The 25185-nt window shown below is 39.4% G+C and overlaps 1 protein-coding gene across 1 annotated transcript in view; it reads left to right on the top strand.

The window, feature by feature from the left end:
* The window catches only part of LOC128509898 (desmoglein-2-like protein), a 42874-nt gene that overhangs the window by 4533 nt on the left and 13156 nt on the right, over positions 1 to 25185 (top strand). Inside the window, exons 4-12 of the mRNA XM_053481802.1 lie at positions 736 to 877; positions 1980 to 2146; positions 2510 to 2659; positions 7371 to 7556; positions 8246 to 8511; positions 12098 to 12240; positions 16929 to 17150; positions 17264 to 17494; positions 18215 to 18342. Of these exons, the coding sequence (XP_053337777.1) occupies positions 736 to 877; positions 1980 to 2146; positions 2510 to 2659; positions 7371 to 7556; positions 8246 to 8511; positions 12098 to 12240; positions 16929 to 17150; positions 17264 to 17494; positions 18215 to 18342 (1635 nt within the window). The remainder of the gene's footprint in view (positions 1 to 735; positions 878 to 1979; positions 2147 to 2509; positions 2660 to 7370; positions 7557 to 8245; positions 8512 to 12097; positions 12241 to 16928; positions 17151 to 17263; positions 17495 to 18214; positions 18343 to 25185) is intronic.

Below are 25185 nucleotides of genomic sequence, written 5' to 3'. Positions count from 1 at the left end.
GTTTTGCACCGAATGCCCTTCCTGATGTAACCCTCCCCTTTTATCCGGGTTTGGGACTGGCACTGCATCCAGTGGCTGGGGTTTGGGCCCTGGCAGGGAATCGACCCCGGGCTGAACACCCACCACTGAGCCACCAGCACCCTAATAAAATAATGCATTGAAAAAAAAAAAAAATCAAGCTATATTTTTGGAAGATAAGAATCAAACATGAATGGATGTTTTTGGAAGATAAGAATCAAACATGAATAGACACCCCATAAGTACAAAATATAAATATAACTCAGCTGTGCTTGGTTCCTGTAAGAGATTATATACACATGGCTAAATCAAAATTTTCAGTGGCATAGTAGTGCAATTTGAAGTTTAGATTGATCAGATTTAGCCAAATTCATCGAAATGAAATGTTAAAGAATCAATTCGGTTTTAAAACAAACTACTACAGAATAAATAGTGCTCACTAAATCTTCATTTAAATATTTTGTTTTCTCATCATAATTTGCAGGATATTCACAGTTACTGTTTATAAATCACCTGTAACACATGTTTAACAGAGATCTGCCTGTCCTGTACTGTGCAGAATTAGACATGGCTCAAAATAGAACCTTGATTAAAGTCTAGCAAGTGTTAATCATTTATATGAATGGTGTGTTTGTGTGTGTGTGTGTGTGTGTGTGTGTGTGTGTGTGTGTGTGTGTGTGTGTGTGTGTGTGTGTGTACATTTGTGTTTTTATTTAGCTCAAAGGGAGAGCTGCGCTAAAAGATGGAACACTTGTTGAAAAGGACCTTGATTTGAAAATCATAGTTTTAGACCAGAATGACAACGCTCCTGAGTTTAAGTATGAGATGATTGGTTCTGTTGATGAGCTCAGTGACAAAGGTACTTTGACTTTGATTTACTTGTTTTGTTTGTTTAATTGTTTTTTTTTTTTTGACATGGCATTTGGATTTGGGATTTTTTTGTTGTTGTTGTTGTTGTTTTAATACACAAAGCATATGTTTGAAACAGACAAGACTGCCCCTTGTATCCTATACTGATAAGGGACTGAAACACAGAGCACCAGTAGGTGCAGAGGCGTACTGGTGCCACTGCCTAGTTCCAAGAAGTCATACAGTCATGTTCAAAAGTTATTACCCCCACTTTTAATTCTAGATGTTTTTGTGTAAAATCATTATAAACATCATCTGATCATAGTGGCTTTTAGTATTAGGCAGAGCCTCAGCATCAGGTGAACCAGTTAGAGATAGTTGCACGCTTGACCTGAGCCACCGGTAGTCATATCTGGAACAAGTTTTTAGAGAGGGATTTTTTGTTGGTATTAATTCTCTGTTCTAATAAAGAATTGCCTGCAGTTAAAGCCTTGTCACATAACCCTTGGCAATGTAATACAATATGAAGCAGAGTTACCAATTCCCCCTTTAAGTTATTTATTTACTAATAACAGCACACGCCATGGTATTTTATTATTCTTATATCACAGTGATTTTTAATAATATATGGCCATACCTAATATTATATTTAACATTTAAAGTTGTGGAACATCTGCAAGACATTTTGGTTCCTGTTATGATTTACAATACTGTATAATAGCTACTGTAAAAACATTAGTGTCTTTCCCCATGAGCATCTTTCTTTCGTCTTTTTAAATTGTCCTGAAGAAAAGGAAAATTTCCTTAGAAAGCTTACTGACTGTTACAAACTTAATTGATATTTTTTGCTCAATCAAAATTGAGAAATTACTTTAAAAAATGTTAATGTGTAACTATCTACACATAGGGTAAGAATCAGCTGTTTCATAAATGGCCATATCTGTGATATCTCAGGAAAATAATTTAAGGTCTTTGATCACAAGATTAATATTGCATCATCATATTACTTAGTCCAATTTTTCACAATTTATTTTAAATTTTGGATTATGGTTCTCAGTATATAGCCTAATCAATACATTTAATTGTTTGATTGTTAACAATCTTTCTTCCAGACACCCATGTAATTGCAATCACAGCTTTTGATGCGGATGAGCAAGGCAAACTTTTTTCAAAAATTGCCTACAAAGTGATACAACAGGAGCCAGCGGGAGAAATAATGTTCAGAATTGAGCGATCATCTGGTGAAATCAATGTTAAATTGAACACTCTGGACAGAGAGGTGAGTGCATTAATTACAAAAAGGCCATCATCTCGTTGATTATTAAGTCAAAAGCAGCCTTACTGAATGTGAATAATTCCAAAAGCTGTCTGAAAAGACATGATGTGAGACGATATTTATTCAGAAAAGTCCAAAATCTGAACTTTATAAAATTTGAGTTTTCAGAATTATTGACATCCTTGGTAAAGATGGATTTTCAAAAAGGATTCCAATAAAAAGTCTGTGTTTAATTTGAAAATATTGAACTTTAAGTTGATCCTATTAAATAAATTTTAACAACAACAAAAATAAAACAATGCCTGCAAGGTTATTATTTTTTTATATATATCTTTGCTATTATACTTACTGTTTATTTTTGTAAAGACACAAGACACATACAAACTGATAATCACAGCTACAGACCTGGATGGAGGCTATTCTGATTCCCAAAACATTCAAAATACGGGAACAGGGACCGTGACAATCAACTTACGTGATGTTAATGACAACATCCCCGAATTAGAGAAGGAATCAGTAAGTGTTTTTTTATGCACTTTTTTGTTATTAATAGTATCTAATGGCAGTTCTTTATATATCTTGTGCATATGTGTGCTGAATAAACTTACAGACATAAGCGTTGCTAATACAGTATATTATTGTTGTAATAATGTTGTCTGAAGAAAATCAAAACAATAAATAATTTTTTACATTTTTTATATATTAAGCATTACCCACTTTAGCTTTTACATGTGTCTCTCAAACAGTTTGCGTTTACAGAGAAAAGGAGAAGTTTTATAAATCTTGATCTAATCATGAAAATTTAATCATATGTTGTGAAATCCACCCAAAGTCCACACACTCACTTCAGTGTATAGAAAGTGCTTCAATTAAGATTTAAGTCCCGTACCACCCTGTGGGACTTGGTTGCAACTTTTACCAATTTTCTGTGTCCTGTTCAGACTATCAAAACAGAGCTTAAAGGTCTTACAGTTGGCTATATTCAATTTCATTTAATAAAATTTTGTTTGTATAGTGCTTTTACCAATTGTCAATGTCGCAAAGCAGCTTTACACAATTAAAAGAATTATTTAAGTTTGTATGGAATGTGAATGTGTATGAATTAAAATTGATCAGATTGTTCCTGGTGAGCAAGCCGAGGACAACAGTGGCAAGGAAAAACTCCCTGAGATGGTAATAGGAAGAAACCTTGAGAGGAATCAGACTCAACATGGAACGCATCCTCATTTGAGTGAAACAAGAAGCAGAAATTGATCTGAATTTATGTGTTAGGTGTATTAGGTGGCAGCCAGTTCAGCTATAACAGTTAATGTTAATTGATGTTAATATGGAGTCCAGGTAGTTATTGGAGACTCAGGTAGACTTGTAGAAAATTCCAGTCTTGAACTATCGAGCAACTTCAGCCAAGTCAAGTCCTCAGAGAAACAGCTGTCAACACCAGTCAAGGCCAGAACCGTCTTCATGGTAGAGTGAAACCATCCCCAGACACCAGACGCATCCCAAAGAAACACATGGGGCATCCATGCGACGAGATCTCCAACCAGAAGCGGGGCACCAGGATGGGTCAGACAGGTCCAGAGGGCAGGGGGAGTCTGGCTCACTGGCAGCTCAGGAATGACATGTGTAGCTTGACAGAGAGAGGGAAGAGAGAGAGGGGGAGAGAGCGAAGAGAGAGAGGGGGAGAGGAAACAGAAGAGGGGAGAGCAGAAGAGGAGAGATAACAGTTAGGTATGGTCGCAGTCACATAATGTATAATATAAATTAATATTTAGTGTAAAGTGCAAGCAGAGACTCTGGGAGGACTAACTATAACAGCATAACTAAAAGAGAGACCCAGAGGAAAACACAGACATGAGGGCTCGCTGAGATGTAAAGCAAACAACCATCTCACCGTCAACAAACCTAAGTGATCAATGAGAGTGGGGAAGACAGCATCTAAACATACCAGGTTACCTAATACTCTATGTCCATGAGTCCCCCAGATCTGCTACTTTACCCAAGACAAATCAATTTATAAAAATGCTTGATTAAATAAACAGGTTTTTTTGCCTTGACTTAAACACTGAGACTGTGTCTGAGTCCCGAACACTATTTGGAAGACTGTTCCATTTTTAAGGGCTTTGTAAGAAATTTTTTTGCCCCCAGCTGTAGTTTTTATAATACGCGGTACTGACAAGTAGCCTGCATCTGATCAGAGTAGGCGTGGCGGATCGTAAGACATTAGCAGTTCGCTCAGATACTGTGGCACGAGACCATTTAATGCATTATATGTCAAGAATAGTATTTTTAAATCAATGCAAAGTTTCATGGGGAGCCAATGAAGTGAAGATAAGATAAGTGTGATGTGCTTGTATCTTCTGGTTCTAGTGAGAACTCTCGTTCCTGCATTCTGGACCAGCTGAAGCTTGTTTATGCATCTAGTTGAACAACCAGACAGTAAGGCATTACAATAGTCCAACCTAGAGGTGATAAAAGCATGAACTTCTGTTTCGTTTAGCGACAGTATATTTTTTATTTTGGCAATATTTCTGAGTTGAAAGAATGCTATCCTGGTTATATTATCTACATAAGATTCAAATGAAAGGCTGGAATCTATAATCACACCGAGGTCTTTTACTGTTGCACTCGATGGAACAGAAAGGCCATCTAAAGTGACAGTGTGATCTAAAATCTTACTTCTAGCTGAATGCGGTCCTATGACTAGAACTTCTGTCTTATCAGGATTAAGCAGAAGAAAGTTAATTAGCATCCAATCTCTTATATCCTGCACACATTGCTCAACTTTAGTGAGCTGTTTTTTCTCATCTGGTTTTGCTAACACATATAACTGTATGTCGACAGCATAACAATGAAAACTAATACCATGTTTACGGATTATGTTGCCCAGAGGAAGCATGTAAAGGGAAAAAAGCAGTGGGCCTAAAACTGAACCTTGTGGAACACCAAACTCCACTAGAGAGCATGCAGAATAATCACCATTTAAGTCTACATACTGATAACGATCGGTCAAATAGAATCTGAGCCAGGAGAGGGCTGTACCCTTAATTCCTACTACATTTTTTAATCTGTGAAGAAGAATACTATGATCAATGGTGTCAAAAGCTGCACTCAGGTCGAGTAATACATGCATCGTTACACAACCCTGATTAGAGACCAATAGAAGGTCATTTACTACTTTAACGAGTGCTGTTTCTGTACTGTGATGAGGCCTAAATCCTGACTGATACAGTTCATGTATGCTATTTCTATGTATCATTTTTTTGAGAATCTTAGAGATGAAGGGGAGGTTTGATATTGGCCTGTAATTGGACAGCTGACAGGGGTCAAGGTCAGGTTTCCTAATAATTGGTTTAATAACTTCTAATTTAAAAGATTTTGGAACATATCCAATGCTGAGTGAAGAATTTATTATTCTCAACAGGGGTTCTGTTATTACTGGTACTATCTGTGTAAGAAAATGTGCCGGTATAGGAACTTATATACAGGTTGACGAATTTGCAAAAGAGATGAGTGAAATCAGTTCATTCTCTTTAAGGAGAGTAAAGTATTCTAGGTTCCGATCCAACATAATTAGTTTAACATCTGCATCAATTGCATTGTCCCTTTTCAAAGCCTCAATTTTATGCCTGATATTTACAATTTCATTATTAAAAAAGTTCATAAAGTCCTCACTATTGCAGAATGTTGTTGTGGAGATTTCTGAAGTAGTCTTATTTGTAGTTAATTTGGCTACGGTATTAAAAAAAATATTTTTTGGTATTTTCTATAAGAGTGGAGAGATACGTTGATCTAGTTACACTAAGAGCTTTTCTATATTTCAGGATGCTCTCCTTCCATACTATTTAAAATACTAACAATTTAGTTTGACGCCATTTACATTCTAATTTCCGAGCGGTCTGTCTTAAGTGTGTGTGTTTTCGTTAAACCAGGGAACGAGTTTCTTATCTTTGATAATTTTTCTTTTAACTGGAGCTACATTATCTAAAGTATAACGGAACGTCGATTCTAAATATTTAGTCGCCTAATCGAGTTCTGTGGGGTTAAATGATAATCCAATCAAAGTTGTAAACTCTGGGAGATTACTGGTAAAACTCTGTGGTAGTTGATGTGAATGTATGTTTAATACGGTAGCGTGGTGCTGTGCATACATTATCACTATGACACACTTTAATTGAGACAAGATAGTGATCTGATATAACTTCAGATAGTGGAATTGGGAATAAATTTCTTATACTTAATCCGAAAAAATACTATTAAATCTAAAGTGTGTCCTGCTTTATCAGTGGGTCCTACTACACACTTATTTACTCCTACTGAGTCCAGTATGGACATAAAAGCTGTTCTCAGAGGGTCTTCTGGATTCTCAAAATAAATATTAAAATCTCCAGCAATTAACGCTTTGTCTACAGAAATGACTAGGTTTAAGAGGAAATCTGCAAATTCACTAAGAAATTCAGAATACGGCCCTGGAGGTCTGTAAATCATAATTAGTGGGATTGACTGAGCAGACCTAATATTTGTAGCTACACTTGTTATTTTACTATAGAGAATTTCAAACGCATTAAATTTGTGTCGGTGTTTTTGTATGATAGACAGATTATCATTGTAAATAACTGCGACGCCTCCTCCTCTACCAGTTAGCTGAGGCTGGTGTGTGTAGCTGTATCCAGGAGGACTAGCTTCATTTAAAGCTACATACTCGTCTTGTTTAATTCAGGTTTTAGTTAAACAGAGTATATCAAATTCCTGTGATAATTTCATTAACAATAACTGCTTTAGATGCGAGAGATCCAATATTTAACAGTCCTAGCTTCAGATCAGAGGTGCTGGCTGCTCATTCAGTGTGATCCGAGTTTGTGGTATCTATGTTAATTAAATTACTATAACTGACTTTCTGAGTCTTTATACATTTTTGCTTAGCTCGGGGAACAGACACAGTCTCAATATGATGATCCCTGATCATATTAAGATCTATGCAGCTAGAAGACGGTTGTTTTAGCCTGTCTGTCTGCTTCCTATCCTGGCCTCTGGCTTGTCACTGATTATCTAGGCCTCTTCTGAGACTATGAGCTATACTATAGGAAATGAGAGCAGCACTTTCCTGAGTAGGATGGACACCATCCCGTCCTAGCAGGCCAGCTTTGCCCTCAATGCTCTTCCAATTGTCTATGAAGCCCACTATTATATCCATGGTTCCTGTCATAATGACTGTCATCATGTCTTGCAGTATGAGGGTAGTGTGAAGGAGAATATCATGAATGTGGAAGCGATAAGGATTAAGGCAGTAGACAAGGATCAAATTTATACTTCAAACTGGGAGGCTGTGTTCAGTATCATTTCTGGAAATGAAGCCGGTCACTTCAGCATCAGTACGGACCCCAAAACTAATGAGGGAATTCTGGTGGTCGATAAGGTAAGATAGCACTTACACTATCTATACACAGCACTATACTAGTCATTTTAAAAATCTCTAGTTAATAAGACATTCCTGGGTAAATCTGACTTTGGAAACAGTGCCACTTCATTAGGTACACCTTGTTAGTATTGCATTGGATCCTCTTTTCCTTTCAGACATGCCTTGATTCTTTGTGGCATAGATTCAACAAGGTCCTGGAAAATGTCCTTAGAGATTTTGATCTATATTGACATAATAGCATCATTCAGTTGCTGAAGATTTGTCAGCTACACATCCATAGTGGACCCCCACTTCCCAAAAGCTGCTCTCATGGATTCAGAACTGGTGACTGTGGAGGCTATTTGAGTACAGTGAGCTTTATGACATGGTGGATTATTATATTTGTTCTAATGGGCCAAATATGTGCCAAGAAAATCTTCCCTACACAACTGCACCACCACCAGCAGCCTGAACCATTAATACAAGTCAGGAGGGATCCACAGTTTTATATAGTCATCATAGGAAGTAATTGATTTCATCAGGATTTTTGGTTTATAATAAAGATGCAAAGCATAATGTAAACACATACATTCAAATAAATAACAAAGCAACCATTATAATTTACAAAGGATAATGACATAAAATATACATATACATGTATCTACTGTATGAATGCTTTTCTATATTTTATTATCTGATTTCCTTAGAAACTGGATTTTGAGGAGTTAAATGAGGTTAATCTGATAGTGGTGGTCAACAACAAGAGTCCTTATCACAAGTCAGTGGTGATTGAAAAGCCTATAACATACCCTATCAAGATCAAAGTGATGAATGTACCTGAAGCCCCTCACTTCAACCCTGCTGTCAAAGTCGTCTCCATCTCGGAAGACCGCACCACCATCGACCTGAAGAAGGTCATCGCCACCTACACTGCCACAGACAGTGATACGCTGTTAACCGCCACTAATGTCAGGTAAGAAAAATAAATGATTACTTAAACTCAATAGCACTTTTTTTTTTTATCTAACCGTTGCTACCATAAGCATTATGTTAAACATCACGATATTCTTTTATGATCCTTATTGGAACTAGTGGAATTTATGTGAAGACTTTATTTCCTTGCAGGAACATGGTCAATTTATTTGTATTATGTGGTAATTCAGTAAATCTGTATTGTATGTTACATAGTGCCGTATGGAGAGCCGCACCACAAAATGTTATGTAAAGAGTCCTGATGCAGGGCTTCAAATTGGGTCAATGAAATAGGAGTTTGGGAAAGTGCTTATGATACACATGGGAAGTCCTTTACGTTTAGAGATAGTGTGGGATTATTAATTAAAGAACTTAAAAGGAAACCAAAAAAAACCTTAAGACTTAAAATAAACAGAGCTCTGACGACTATGCAAGAATAGATGGGGCTCTGAAACTAAAAATAAAACTATATCCTCTTGGGGCCTATGCCCTGAACGAGAATTTCTTTTAAAATGAGGAAGAGTTTGTGTTTTTAACTATTAACTAAAACTGAACGCGCACACTGGACTGATGTGTTGGACTCACCAGCGTCTTAGACAGACAGAGGCTGGGGTTTTGCGTCTGAATAGCGCGCTTGTCACTTTGTCTTTCTTTCTTTCTCTTTCTTTCTGTCTTTTATTTTCTTTCTTTCTGTCTGTCTTTTTTTCTTTTTTCTTTTTTTTTCTTTGGCCCTGATACCTTACCGGTGCTACCTAAATGATCACGAAGTGCGGCGGTATCAGGACCAGGAAGATTTAAACATATAAATAATTTTAGAAATTTTAGATTAGGTAATTACAATATGAAAAATAAAACCTTGTGCTGGTATAGAAAAATAATTTAATTCTTATAACCTATTTTCCTACACCAGTCACATTTTAATTTTGTATATGGCCACCATATCCTATGAACAAGTTATAGACATGTCACAGTGTCCGCTATGAGACTAGTGTGAGGTGGCTGCAAGAATTTTACAATAAACTAAGTTTAGAATTTTTACACAGTTGACAATATACTAAATTGAATTTGATTCAAAATTACAGTATACAAAATGAATAGAAGAAATTCATTGCCAAAAGCTATTTAGTAAAATACTTAATATGTAAACCCTTATAAAATGTTTTCTAATTTTCTTCTTTCACCTTTAAAAATATTTATAAATTTTATTCTTCTCTCTAGCTACTGTTGTAAAAGCAAAGCGAACCCATCATGTGTGCAGTTTATTTGCATGCATGTGTGCATAGTATACTGCAATTTACTGACATTCAATCTAAAGAATAGGTGCCGAATTCAGTGTGACCCTGACTGGCACACAGGGCTTTCTGAAACTTATTAAATACGTTATTTGAACTATTACTGTTCATGCATAACTAAATTTGAAATGCTGTTATGTCTACAGAGATAATCCACCTCAGTTGTTGATCTTGCCAAGTAATCAAATAAAGTTTCAATTAAGAGAAAGGGAGGTCTTGGAAATTTTGATAGTCTTTATTTTTTTCTGTCCAAACCTGGAGGTGACTACAACATGTCAAAAAGATTCATACTGCAATCCAACTGGTTAAAGATTGTATGTCCTTACGCTCCTCTCTCATTACTCAAATTATTCACTTCTCTCTAACTTTTGGCAATGTCCAATAATCCCTCAAAACAGCTGCAATTACTCCAATCCTTAGAAAAACATGGCTCTAATCCTAATGATCTCAACAAATTTCGTCCCTTTTTAAATCTTCATTTAATTTCTACAATATTGGAAAAAGTAGTTGCAATACAGGTTCACATTTACCTTGGTAAAAATAACCAGTTTGAATAATTTCAGGCTGGATTCTGTACTAAACATAGTAACACCTGGTTCACTTTATACCTCTCTGATTAAACTCAGTTTGTGCAATTAAAACATTTTGTTCTCAGCCTCTTCCAGCTAGCTGTGGTGATCCCCTAGGCTCTGTTCTTGGCCCCCTTCTGTTTTTTATCTATCTTCTCCCTTTTGGTCACATCTTCGGGAAATTCAGTATGCATTTGTTTTGTTATGCAGAAAATATACAACTTTACATATCGACTAAGCTTGACTCTGCTCTTCCACTCTCCTGTCTCACCAACTGCTTAAATGAAATAAACACTAGGTTTTCCTGCAATTTTCTCAAACTTAACAACAATAAGACAGAGGCTCTCCTAATAGTGTCAAAATTAACCCTATTCAAGTCCAACATTTTCTCACTCTGCATTGATGGTTCTTCAGGTTCTCCCTCTACGCAGGTCAAAAAGCTGGGGTAGCTCAGTGGTTAAGGCATTGGACTACGCTTCGGAAGATCTCATGTTCAAACCCCACAACCACTAAGTTGCCACTGTTGGGCCCTTGAGCAAGGCCCTTAACCCTCAACTGCTCAGATGTGTAATGAGATAAAAATGTAAGTCGCTCTGGATAAGAGCGTCTGCCAAATGCCTAAATGTAAAAACCTGGGGTCATCCTTGATTTCACTTTGTCCTTCAAGGCCCGTATAAACATTATCTGCAATGTTTCCTCCTGCTTCACAACATTTCTCATTTTTGCTAGTACCTCACCCCACACTCGCTGCCACTCTCTTAAATAGACTGGTCACCACCTATTGACCTAGCACCACATATTGATTACTGTAATTTACTTCTAACTGGCATAACACAAAAACTCCTACATAAACTTAAACTTATACAGAACTGTGCTACCTGTATCATAACCCAAATACCCTTTATGCATTACATTACCCCCACTCTTCAACAGCTTCACTGGTTCCCCATCAAATACTATATAGAGTTTTAAATTCTTCTCCTTACATTTAAAGAACTTAAACCTAATCTCGCTTCCCCTTACTTATCAGAACTCGTTCAGTTCTACACTCTCTCTCGCACTCTTCGCTCTACTTCATCAAGTCTTCCATTTACCTTCCCGCTTGACCACCATGGGATCCAGAGCCTTTAAATCTTTGGAATTTTTTCCCCTAAATCCGTAACATAAATTCTCCAACCAAATTCACATTCCAACTTAAAACTCATTTATTCAGAAGCACTTATCCTACATGATGTAAGGCTGCACTCAAATGTCTTAAATTATGACAAGGCCTCTTGTTTTGTTTCATATAGTTTTAATTTTACTTACTACTCAATGTTACCTTTATCCATGTTATCTTGTTTTATCTTTTATCTGGTAGGCGACCTTGGGTAACCAGAAAGGCGTCTATATAAAAAAAAATATAATAATTTTTTAAAAATAATAATAATAATAATAATTACAAATAAATAAATAAATAAAAACATTATTATTATTATTATTATTATTGTTATTATTGTTATTATTGTTATTATTATTATTATTAATAATAATAATAATAATAATAATAATAATAATAATAATAACAACAAATTACAAATTAAAAATATTAATAATAATAATTATTATTATTATTATCATTATTATATTTAGGCTTGTATGAATATACATGGTATCTTTAGTTAAATTTACAGCTAAGAAATACAATTGATGTTTAAAAATGCTAGTATTTTTTTAATTGTTGTAGGTATTTGAAAGGAGAGGATGTTGACAACTGGTTGAGCATTAATGAGAAAACAGGCGAGATCAGACTAAAAAAATATCCAGATCGAGAGTCCAAGTTTCTGACTGATGGAACATACTACCCCAAAATCTTATGCATCACCAATGGTAAGTCAGCCAAGGATAGTATTACATCTGTGTTTACATCTGGCTTCATCCTGGTTTGCATGAATGGAGCAAAAACATATTGAAAAATGAGGGGTTCAAGTCAAATTGCGACTTGATTGTGCAAAGTAACAGAACACAGTTATTAGAGTAAAGTCTCTATTTATTCCCTTTCAAAAGCTACACTCGATGCTGCGTGAAATCGTTATGGGAATGCTCTTTGCGCGACTCGTTGTTGAAGCATGTGGGTCAAACAGGGCAAAAATTTTGGCATACTGTATACTGTATAACCTCGGTCAGGTGACGTCATTTAATTAGGTGCACCTGGAGGTTATAAATAGGCATGAAACGGAAACATCCTCAGCTCTTTTTGTCTTCAAGGACCGACATTGTGTACGTGTGTGCAAGCACTTTTTCAAAGCAAAAAGAAAGCGAAAATATAAAGTGTCTTATTATTCACCAGAAAAATGGCAGAGTTAGACATGAGTGCCGTCCCTCCACGTAGAAGAATATCTCACTGAGGGCGATCTCCACGCTTTTTGTTTCCAGTGTTTGGGGAAGGAGCACGCTATCCTCTGGCTTGACATGCTCAGCTCGCTGTCTTTAAAATGAAACAGCGAGCTGTGACGCATTTTTTTTCGCGTGAATATCTGGCGGAAGCGCACGAGACAGAATCTTCCTTTTCTCTCGCTCTCTCTCGCGGGATCATGAGCCTTAACCATCCACTTCTCAAGCGCGCTCTAGCACTTCTCGTGAAGGGGTGGAAGAAACTTTCCCTCTCGTTTCCGCGAGATGGAAACTTTTACTTCAGAGCGCTCCTTTGTGATAAGCGAGCCCATTACATGCCCAGGACCATGGGGGTGTCTATATTATATTTCCTATAAGAAATATAGACTCCTTCCTGGCACCCTCAGGAGGCCGTGGTTCAAACTCCGCCACCACTGGTGTTTCAGGGAGAGGCGGTCTCCAGCGAAATGTTAGGTGTTCGGTTCCTTCCTGCCATGTTTCAGGATGCCGAACATCTAACCCCCCTACCACCAGCATCCCCCCACCCCCGCCATCTAGCCGAAGTGTTAAAATTTGTGCACTTTTTAGAGAAGCCAGCAACGGGGAACCTACTGCCGGGTATGTCTCTTTAGGTACGAAGCACTGTAGAGGACCAGCACCCTCAGGAGGCCATGGATCAATCTCCACCATCACTGGTGTTTCGGGGTGCAGCGGGCTCCAGTGAAATGTTAGGTGTTCGGTTCCTTCCTGCCATGTTTTAGGATGCCGAACCTCTAACACGCCCCCCGCCCACCAATCTTGATGAAGTGCCAAAACTTGTGCCCCTTTTTGAGAAGCTGGCAGCGGGGAACCTACTGCCAGTTATGTCTTTTTAGGTACAAAGCACTTTAGAGATTCAGACTTTGCTGGAAAAAGGGGCCATAGAACATGCTCCCCTGCCAGACAAAGAATCAGGCTATTACAGTCAGTGGTTTCCAAGAGAGACGGGGGGTTGTGCCAATTTTACATCTTTGTCGGCTGAATATCAAAATGTTGACAACCAAAATAAGTGTTTCTTAAATCCAACTAGAGGATTGGTTTGTGAAAATCGACCTGAAGGATGCATATTTTTATACAGAATTATTGCCACAACCCAGGAAGTTCCTGAGGTTCGCTTTTTGGGGGCAAAGCCTACCAGTATTTGGTCCTTCCATTAGGCCTAGCCATGTCACCCCGCACATATATAAAATGTACGGATGCACCCCTGGCTCTATAATTCCAGGGCATCCGTATCCTAAATTACACAGACGACTGGCTGATTCTGGCTTAGTCCTAGCAGCTAGCGCTTCGACATCGAGGTGTCATCCTAGCTCACTTCAATTCTTAGGATTGAAACTCAACGCCATGGAAAGCGTTCTCTTTCTTGTTCAAGTACGACATATTATGGGTGTCATATGGGATTCGGCCGCAATGCGGGCATGTCGAATCCATTCTTAATACCCTAAAGGAGATCAAGCTAGGCCAGAAAGTAACTTTTACTACTTTTAAAGTGTGTTGGGTCTCATGGCAGCTGTTTCCTTGGTGATACCCATAGACCTTCTGCACATGAGATCGCTTCAGTTGTGGCTAAAAAACAGTGGATTCCATCCAAGGGCCAATCCCCAGAGGCAATAAGGGTTACGCGCTGAGCGCTTCATACCCTTTCAGACCCCGGGTTTTTGACTCTGGATCCCACTCTAGATCTGTGTTGTCATTGCAAACTGCTAACGTCTGGGTCTGGTCTTAGATGGCCATCTAGCCCAAGGGATCTGGAGGGGTCATCTTCTTAAATAATCGCCTGGGCAGACTTTGTTCACGCAGCTGGGAAAAGCTAGCACACCAGATTCTGCTTTGGGGCACAGAACAAGTTCCTGTCCCTCAGGACGATTTACATTCCAGGGCATATGAATATGGGAGCAGACTTGCTATTCAGGCAAGCTGTGACACACAGGGTTTGGAAACCCCACCCCGAAGTAGTCAGGCGATGGCCCATACGTGGCCCAGATTGCATCTTATGCAGTTCCTCCCGTAGCTCTCCTCTCGGGACTCCTGGCGAAGGTCTGTCAACAAGATTTGCAGTATTGATAGCGCCCCGTTGGCCGACCAGTGTGTGGTTTTCTGATCTAATATCTCTCCTGTGAGGAGGGAGCTTCTGTCTTAGGTGCAGAAGACGACATTTCATCCCCGGCTCGAGCTCTTTTACCTTCACGTCTGGCTTCTGAGGGGGACCAGTGAAGAGAGGCTGGTCTTCCAGCCAGTGTAAGTAAAACTATACTAAGTGCTAGGACTCCCTCCACTAGAAGAACTTATGCCCTCAAATTGAGTGTATTAAAAGTTTGTGCATAGTAAAACATGTAGACCCAGTCCACTGTCAAATTGTTTTAGTGCTGGAGTTGCTACAAGAAAATTTACCTCGGGCTTAAAACGTACGTGGTCGCTATTTTGGCTTACCTTGTTCTGACTGATGGGGTTTCTGTGAAAAGCACCCTTTAGTTGCCCGCTTTATTTGTGGAACTACAATAAACGGTTGAGACTGCCGACTAGAGCGTTAGTCCCTTCCTGGGATCTAGCTATTGTGACAGAGGGGTTGGTTGACACCCCCTTTTGAACCACTAGAGTCAGCGCCACCAGACCCTTAAGATGTTTTTTTTTTATGGCCATTACTTCTCTGAAAAGAATTGGAGATTTGCAGGCTTGGTCAGCCTACCCATCTTGCTTAGTCTTTGCCCCTGGGTGAGTTAAAGCTTTTCTGCATCCTCACCCCAACCATCTTCCAAAGGTTCCATTCTTGACTATGCACCCAGTTTTTTTTGAAGCCTCTGTCTTCCGCCATTTACAGCTCCGGAGCAGAAAAGACTTCACTTACTGTGTCTAGTTTGTGTTCTTCAGATTTACAGTACATCCACCGCGCTAGCCAGTGGCGTAAATCAAAGCAGGTTCTTATATGTTATGGGCCGCAGCCGAAGGGCGGCCGCCACTAGACAAACATTGTCCCATTGGGTGAGAGATGCTATTGCCCCTGCCTACGAGCCGCGTAGTCACACTTTGCCTCTAGGATTTAGGGCTCATTCGACCAGGGGAATTGTCTCACCAATTGCACTGGCAAAAGGTGTCCCCTTGCAGCAAGTTTGTGATGCGGCACGTTGGTCTTTTCCGCACACATTTGTCAGATTCTATAGTCTGGATGTCCATGCTACCCAGCATCCCAGCATCCCAAAGTTATGTCTGAGACCTCTTTGGCTATTGTGCGCACACTACACAACTTTGGGGCGCCAGACACTTGCAGTGCGGCGACGTTGGTATTCTTGTTCCCATAGCGTTTTCACGCAGCATCGAGTGTTGCTTTTAAAAAGGGACATCTCAGGTTACTTTGCTGTGACCCTGTTCCCTGAAAAAGCCGGAACGAGATGCTGCACTCCAATGCAGCACTGTATGCGTGACTGGACGTCCTTTCAAACAAAATTGACCTGAGGATGTTTCCGGTTCATGCCTATTTATAACCTCCAGGTGCACCTAATCAAATGACGTCACCTGACTGAGGTTATATATGCCAAAATTTTTGCTGTGGTTGACACACATGCTTCAACAACCGATCATGCAAAGAGCGCTCTTATAGCGTTTTCACGCAGCATCCCGTTCCCGCTTTTTCAGGGAACAGGGTTACAAAAAAGTAACCCGAGACGTTTTCTATATAATCCCCTGCTACAAAAATGCATTTATTTCAGTGTTTCAATAGTGCTTGGATCCCATGAAGGTAGAAAGTTTACTCATTATGCCAGAGCCATGAATGGACTGCATGCTTCATGTATAAAACACTGGCCTCCCAGGAACTCCTTTAATAGGCCAAACATGTGGAACTGCTTTTTGTGTACACTTCCTATAGACAGATGCATCTCCTTCGCAAAATTTCCATATGTTATCACTCAATTTTCAAGGATCATCACTTCCTGACTGTTCACAGGAACACCTTCAGATGTTTTACTTCAGATAACAGTCTCAATGCTCTGTTTGAAATCTTTTGTAAATGGTTTAGAACCTCAATGCATACTGTTCAAGTATTAGCACAGTAGTAAAGTTAGTTCCATTTTAAAAATCTTCCATTTTAATTTTTTCAGCTGTAATAACAGAATGTCTTCAGTATTTTAATGTCTTAAATCTTTCCTTAGAACGTTCTCCCAAAACTGCAACAGGAACTCTTGCAATTCAGGTCCAGGATTTCAATGACCACTGTCCGCTTTTGACTCACTCAGTCGAAACGCTTTGTTATGGAAACAGTGTAATGTACGTCACAGCCACAGATGGGGATAAATACCCCAATGCAGAACCTTTTGAATTCAGAGTGGTTGCCAAGGGCACAAAAGAGACCTGGAGTGTTGAACGCCTCAACGGTGGAGTTATTAACTATTTTAATTCAGATTAGCATGATTGCTTTAACCCTTTCTTGTAATGCTAAATGTAAATCTTGGTTCTCCTTTGTATGTCTCTGAATTCCTTTTTCCAGAAACGACAGTCATTTTACGCAGTCAGGAGGACCTTTGGCCAGGGTACCACACAGTGGAGCTGGAGGTGCTAGACCAGCAAGGAAAGTCCTGCCAGGGTCAAAAGCTTCAGGTCACTGTGTGCAAATGCACAGAGGCACAAGTGTGCCAACCCCTGAGAAAAAAAAGCACACCCATTTTAATGGGAGCAGGTGGAGTTCTGGCACTGCTGCTAGGAATCCTGCTTCTGTTGTGTAAGTACCATCAACTTAGCCTTTTCCATGATCTCCACTGATCTGTATATTTCTGCTTGTGGGTTATTCATACAAATTTAATAATCATAATTAGAGTCCATAACTGCTCATAAGAAAATAAAATACTATAGTAGGTGTTTTTGAGTGTTTTTTTGGTGGACTGTAAGCTCAGTCCACCAACTTTCCAATCAGTAACACAGAGATTTAACACACTGAGCCATCACCCCCTTTACCAGTTAATTTCTTATTTTTAAGAATGTTAAAAACTTTTGTATTGGCCACCTTCAATGTTTTTGCTAGCTCTATCTTGGGTTTATTTTGTTTCTTCAGACTAATGAGGGCCTCCTTCCCTTCCATAGACAATTTTTTTGGACCTCATGTTGAGAGTTTAAGTGAACAGACCAAATGCAAATGTCACCCTCAGAACCACTTCCAGGTCTTTTATGTGCTTAATTAGTTACAGAAAAACATGGGGACAGGTCACACCTGGCAATGCAACTGCTCATCAGCCATTTGTTCTATTTTTTATGAGCCCCCAAAATAAATGTGTGTATGAAACTTGCTGTACAGTATGTCCTGAATGGTTATTGCTTAAAACATATTTTTAAAAATGTTCCAAAATTTATATACTTGACTCTATATAAGATTAAGAAAATTTGGACAAAGGGGGGTTAATGTTGTCTAAATGTAATGACAAAATGTTAAATGTTTTTTTTTCAGTCATTCCAATGTTTTTGTTGTTTTGTGAGTGTGGAGGAGCTGCAGCTCTGGGTAAATTCCAGGAATTTCCCTTCGACATTAATCAGAAACTCATCCCGTATCACACTGAAGGCCAAGGAGAGTATAAGGTAATGCGTGTTCTGCATTATGATAGATGTCAGCCTCTTAAGTGAATTAGCTGTCTAATAACATCTGTTAACCGAACTTAGGACTATTCATATCCTGGCCAAGTATGAACAGTTTCTCTGAAGGTTACTGTGCGGTGTTTAAAACTTCATTCATTCATGTCCAGTATGTGATTTATATTAGTTCTCTCAGTATTAAGGGTGCACAGGGTATAAAGCAGCAATATATGCAGATTAGGAATTACAAGACACCTACATTGTACAGTACACACATGCTTACACCTAGGGTGGGAGGTGGCAGGAGAATCTAAAGGAAACCCTTGTAGACATAGAGATTATGTGAGATCATGCAAAACTCTGCATAAACATTAACAATATCAAACACTGACCCTGAATCTGTGGCACTCCTTTGTTTGCCACATTGCTGTGTACATAGTCAATTACACGATGGCATTTAAAAATAGAATAATTAAAAAAGGAACTCAAGTAAACATGGAAGTTTGAGAGACAGCAAATTATTGTAGCTCGAGATTAATTTAAAATGCATTTTTACATCTCTCTTCTAAATGCCTATTCACTTGATAGAGCATGAATAAGCATTATTTTATATCTCACAAAGGTTGTTAACAAAATGCACAGGATTTGCCATTCAGGATTTGCCAAATTACTGCATGTAAGACATAAAAACAAAAGATGGCTGCATGATGAACATTGAATCCCAAAGATGAAGAACACAGTTCTTGAGAGGAGGAATAATCTTTACCAGATTGTCATGTGCAATATCCAAGTCCATACAATACGTCATCTCAGCCAGAGACATAACTAAGTTCCCTTTCAAAAGCTACACTCGATGCTGTGTAAAAACGCAATGGGAACATCTTTCTGTGTTGCCGGTTGTGAAGCATGTGTGTATTAAACACGCCAAATTTTGGCACATATAACCTCGGTCAGGTGACATCATCTGATGAAGTGCACCAGCAGGTTATAAATAGGAGTGAACCGAAACATTCCTCAGATCTTTTTGTCTTCATGACGTTTTGTGTTTGCGTGTGTAGCCCTGTAAGGTTATGTACAGCTAAAAAGAGAGTAAACTATTGCCCCTATTATTATTATTATTTTTTTTAAATTAAGTAGCGTTTTGGAACTACTGTGATACTGACTGATAATATTGCGCATGTTTCTTTGCGCATGTTTCTTTATAACAATCAGCTACTAGCGGAGGCACCTTAATTAGTACACTAGGCGGAGGATTGGGCGTGGACGCTAGTAGAGTGTAAGTGTTCAGCATGTAATGAGTGAGTGCAGGTGTACACGCGAAATAGAGTGCTCCGGGTTTAAAAGTGTTTTCATATAACTATTTTTACAGGTAAGCTGATGTTAATTAATCTTTAAGTAATGCACAACAGTATTATGTGTTTATGCAACTGTAGTTGGTATCAGAGTGGTTTCAAAATGATTGAATTTAGTGTTAATTAAGAGTGCTCGCGCCTAAATCGGCAAACAATGGCGTCGATAATTTGGGTAACGGGTCATAACTTTTAGCAGGTACAAAACTAAGGAACAAATGCTTGAAATACCATGGTTCAGATGAAAGTCGGTAAGAAGTAACTGATTGTGACCTGAATTAATGTTTAAGGACATGAATCAGCCGTGTGTGGTCATTAAGGGAGCTAGACAGAAGCGCACATGTGTATAGACTGACCTGCTCCCATGCTAAAGCCATGCTATTCCTTCAGCCATTGAGTTTAATCAGCATCTTGCTATATTGGGTCAGACTGGGTGTTAAAAGTTATTTTGTTTAACATTTAGTGAGAGTGTGATTGGTTAAATACAGTGATGTGTAAAGTTAAAAGCAAGTTTTTGGAATAGTTAATATACTGTAATTCATATTGAGTTCAGGATGTGATTTACATGATTAATGTAATGAGACAGATTTGATGATTAATGCTGGGGAAATGTGAATAAGTGGACATAGAATAGCCATCCTCATAACTGTAAATATTGTGGTTTTTATTGATGTCATGAATCTGTTAAAGCAGTATAATTTGATCTTTGTGATGTAAGTTTAAAACTGTTTGTTTATTGTTAGGTTGATAGCAGAAGGCCTGTGTCATGTAACACAGACAACATAGAGTGTAAGCATTCAGCATGTAATGAGTGAGTGCAGGTGTACACGCGAAAGAAAGTGCTCCGGGTTTAAAAGTGTTTTCATATAACTATTTTACAGAAATGAATGTGTTGCCCAAGGACGAGCGCTGTCTCATTCTTAAAAGTGTAACGTGTGTAAACCAGCAAAATAAGAATGTGTTTAACTTACCGATATGGCTGAGTTTCAAGCGAGATGTCCCTCCGTGTGATAAATCCATCCCGGAGGGCGATCTCCACACTTACTGTTTCAATTAAAGTGCTTCGCGTGCGGCTTGCATTCTTAAAGAGAAGCTACGAGCCGGGGGGCATTCCTGGGGCTTAAAATGCGTGCATCTGGCAGAGCTGCGGGAAACGGATTTCCCCTCCTTTCTCTTGCGCTCACCGGGTCGGGTAATTCCTTCGTCCACTTCTCAAGCCTTGCGCTTCTTGTGAAATGGGCAGGATAGACATTTTCTCTCTCTAAAAAAAAGAAGAAAAAAAAAGAAAAAATCTGCGGAGATGGAAATAGCCTCTAAGCACTCGAATTAGACGACTCGTTTCTGTCGGGTGGCCGGAGGGCGAAGCCTCAATGAGGCTTTCTCCCTTTCCTTAGCAACCTAAATGATGGGTTAACCCTTTCATGGAGTAAGCTATTTATCCCGTGTTTTTGTGCCGTCGACTTATTTATTTATTTAAATATAGTTGATGTGGAAGCGCGGGGTTATATGATGATGCCCCAGATAGAAGAGACGCTTCCAGGCAATCTCTCCTGGGACATCGTCCTCCCTGAAAAGCCAACACTTCCTTCCAAGCTGTGTAGACTTTCATTTTCCCTGGAGGTAAAAGCTTTTCAGGCAGCTGATCAGGTTGTTTCTCCACTGCTCACCATGGCTGTTTTGCAGGCCTACCAGGCTGACCTGCTGAGAGACTTGAGCACTGGCGGGGCTCTTGATGATAGGGCGTTTTGGAATTACGCCGAGCCACAGAGTTGTCTCTTCGTGCAACAAAGCAGACGGCTCGTGCTATCGGCCGTTCCATGGCTGCGATGGTTTCCGCTTGTGGCACTTGTGGCTGAATCTCACAGGCATCAAGGATAAGGATCGTGCATTCCTTCTTGATGCCCCCATCTCGCCTTCCGGCCTGTTGGGCAACTCCGTTAACTCAGTCGCCACTAGGTTCGTGAGGCGAAGTTATATGAACAAGCCTTCGGGAAATCCTTCCCCGCCGTGCTCAAGAGTCAGGACTGTCGGCCACCCAATCTCAACCGGGTCTGACTCTCGCTAGGCATGAAGCACACGAGTGTTTTGAGGCAGGCAGCCCCTCGTAAAATTGGGGTACGGCGCACCGTACTTCGCAATCCGCCTCAAAGAAGGCGGACCGGCATACTGTCTTCTTCACAAAGAAGTCCTGAGGCTCATGTGCCCAGGATCGTGGGGTGGCCCACCAATGGGGAGAGGCACGTAGAATTCCTTTCGAGAATGTGTTCTCCACTCCAGGTCGGTGTTCATGCTCCGCCACCACTGGTGTTTTAGGCAACACCGGTCTCTAATAAAATGTTAGTTCTTTGGTCTTTTCCTGCCATGCTTCAGGATGCCAAACATCTAACAACCCCTCTACCCTCCCAAAAAGCGTGCTCTTTCCTGTTCAGAGGACAACATATTTGGGTGTCACATAGAATTTGATTGTAAGGCGGAGACAAGCTGTCTCCCGCTTGTGTCAAATCCATTCTCAACACCATCAAGGAACACAAGCTAGACCAGAAAGTGACTGTTTATCACTTTCAGAGATCTTTAGCACTCATGGCAGGTGCATCCACAGTAATATTTTTGGGCCTTCTGCACATGAGAGCATCCAAGTTGTGGCTGAGAACCAATTTAATTTTATTTGTATAGCGCTTTTAGCAGTTCTCATTGCCGCAAAGCAGCTTAACACAATTAAAAGAATTATTTAAGTTTGTATGAAATGTGAATGTGTATGAATCAAACTGGTCAGTTTGTCCCTGGTGAGCAAGCCGAGGGCGACAGTGGCAAGGAAAAACTCCCTGAGATGGTAATTGGAAGAAACGTTGAGAGGAACCAGACTCAACAGGGAACCCATCCTCATTTGGGTGAAACAGAAAGCAGTAAATCATCTGCATTTATACAGTGTGTTAGATGGCAGGCAGTTCAGCTATAATAGCTGATGTTAATTGATATTAATCGGAGTCCAGGTCTAAGACTCAGGTAGAATTGTAGGAAGTTCCAGTCCTGAACTATCGAACTGTCAAGTCCCCAGAGAAACAGTTACCAACACCAGTCGAGGCCAGAACCATCTTCTAGGTAGAGAGAATCATTCCCAGACACGAGATGCATCCCAAAGAGAAACACAGGGCATCCATGTGACGAGATCTCCAACCAGAAGCAGGGCACCAGGATGGGTCAGACAGGTTCGGAGGGCAGAGGGAGTCTGGATCACTGGCAGCTCAGGAACGACATGTGTAGCTCGAGAGAGAAAGAGTGAAAGGGAAGACAGGGGGAGAGAGGAAAGAGAGAGAGGGGGAAAAAGAGAAGAAGAGGAGAGATGGCAATTAGGTATGGTCACAGTCACAGAATGTATAATGTGAGTGTATATTAACTGTAAAGTGCAAGCAGAGACTCCGGCAAGACTAACTATGACAGCATAACTAAAAGGAAGAGCCAGAAGGAAACACAAACATGAGGGCTTCCTGAAATGTAAAGCACCTGAAATGAACAATCACCTTACCGTCAGCAAACCTGAGTGATCAATGAGAGTAAGGAAGACAGCATCTAAACATAACAGTTCACCATAATACTCTACGTCCATGAGTCTCCCAGATCTGGGGCCTCATGTATCAACGCTGCGTACGCACAAATACTTTGATCACGCCAGTTTTCACGCTTACGGTCGGATTTACTAACAGTGAACGTGAGAATGTGCGTTCTTCCACGCCAACTTCATGTCTGGCGTATGTGTATTTCTTGTGTGTTTGTTTTATCTAAGAGCTATTTTCTTTGAGCTCTGTGCTGAGGTTGGTCCAAATTTGGAACGAGAGACAGCGAGGAGCCACGCATTACCCGTTCCCTTAATGTAATCAGAGCGATCGACTGCACGCACATTACTATAAAGGCGCCATCTGAAGACGAATTTGCATACGTGAATCGGAAACATTTCCAATTAATAAATGTGCAAATAATATGTGATGCTCAAATGCGCCTAACAAATATTGTGGCAAGGTGGCCTGGGACAACCCATGATTGATTCATCCTTACAAACAGCATGGTTGGGATAAGGCTCCAAGGTGGCAGGGTGTGCAATGGGTGGCTTCTTGGTGAGTGATGTATTTAAATATATTATTCCAGCTTAGTTTTTTTATTTTTTATTTTTAATTCCGGAGGACAAACTTGCAAATAACAGTTTTTCTCCCGTCTAGCTCCGATAGGAGCACCTCCAATTCACATTCTGTGAAGTTTCTCTTCTTGCTTGTTTTTGCCATTTCTTTTTCGTTTGTTCTGCCAAAGTGGAGTCATTACCATATTTATAGGGGGGAGGAGGCAGGGAGGGGTCTTGCGCTTGTGCACGTGCGCTCAATTTCACGTTAATTCGGATGTACAAAGAGAATATGCATGGGATTCCGCAGTGTTTCATACATCAGATTTTTTTTACTGCGTTCGCACATTTACAGCTTTGTCCGTACGCAATGTTTTAGTATGAATTCAACGCAAGTCTTTGTACATGAGGCCCCTGCTCCCTTACCTAAGGCAAATCTATTTATAAAAATGCTTGGCTAAAGAAATAGGTTTTTAGCCTGGACTTAAACACTGAGACTGTGTTCCTGAACACTGAGTCCCGAATACTATTTGGAAGACTATTTCATAATTTGGGAGCTTTGTAAGAAAAAGCTCTGCCCCCAGCTGTATTTTTCATAATACGCGGTACTGACAAGCAGCCTGCATCCTTTGATCGAAGTAGGCGTGGCGGATTGTAAGACACTAGCAGTTCGCTCAGGTACTGCGGCGCGAGACTATTTAATGCTTTATATGTCAAGAGTAGGGCTGCAACTAACGATTATTTTGATAATCGATTAGTTGGTCGATTATATTTTCGATTAATCGATTAATCGGATAAAACCTAACCGCTTCTTTCATTAGATATTTCGCTTATAACTATTTTAAAAAAACATAAATCAGGGTATTATTTATGTATAAAAATAAACTTTAAAAAATGCAAAAGCCACATATAGAGTTAATAATGTTTAATTTGGAAATTTTTAAACCTTAAATGAAATGTAGTATATAATATATACAGTATATATATATATATATATATATATATATATATATATATAGTTAAAAAATACACTGATATATTCAGTTGATAAGACAAACAGCTAAAATAATGTAATTTTGTATAATAAAATGATGTATGCATAAGTAAAACCACAGTAAATTACAAGTTAACTTTGTAGTGGACTATAAAAAAAACTGTATAAATGCAAAAAGCTAATAGTCACAAATGTACTATTATTTGCATTCGCTGAAAATCACAACAATCACTAAATGTAATATTCTACTGTTATTCACACCGTGTAAATTAAGCTGATCTAAAATAGCGCCATGTAACTAATCACTATTGCTCGTGAGGTGATTGCGCAATGTAATGCTCGCGAGTAGCGCGTGAACAGATCTAGCGCGACTGTCCCGGAGTTAGCAAACAGTTTAA

Source organism: Clarias gariepinus, chromosome 1 (assembly GCF_024256425.1).
Source record: "Clarias gariepinus isolate MV-2021 ecotype Netherlands chromosome 1, CGAR_prim_01v2, whole genome shotgun sequence".
Classification (NCBI taxonomy): Eukaryota; Metazoa; Chordata; class Actinopteri; order Siluriformes; family Clariidae; genus Clarias; species Clarias gariepinus.
Note: the sequence above shows the minus strand (reverse complement) of the source record. Positions and strands in the feature narration are given on the sequence as shown.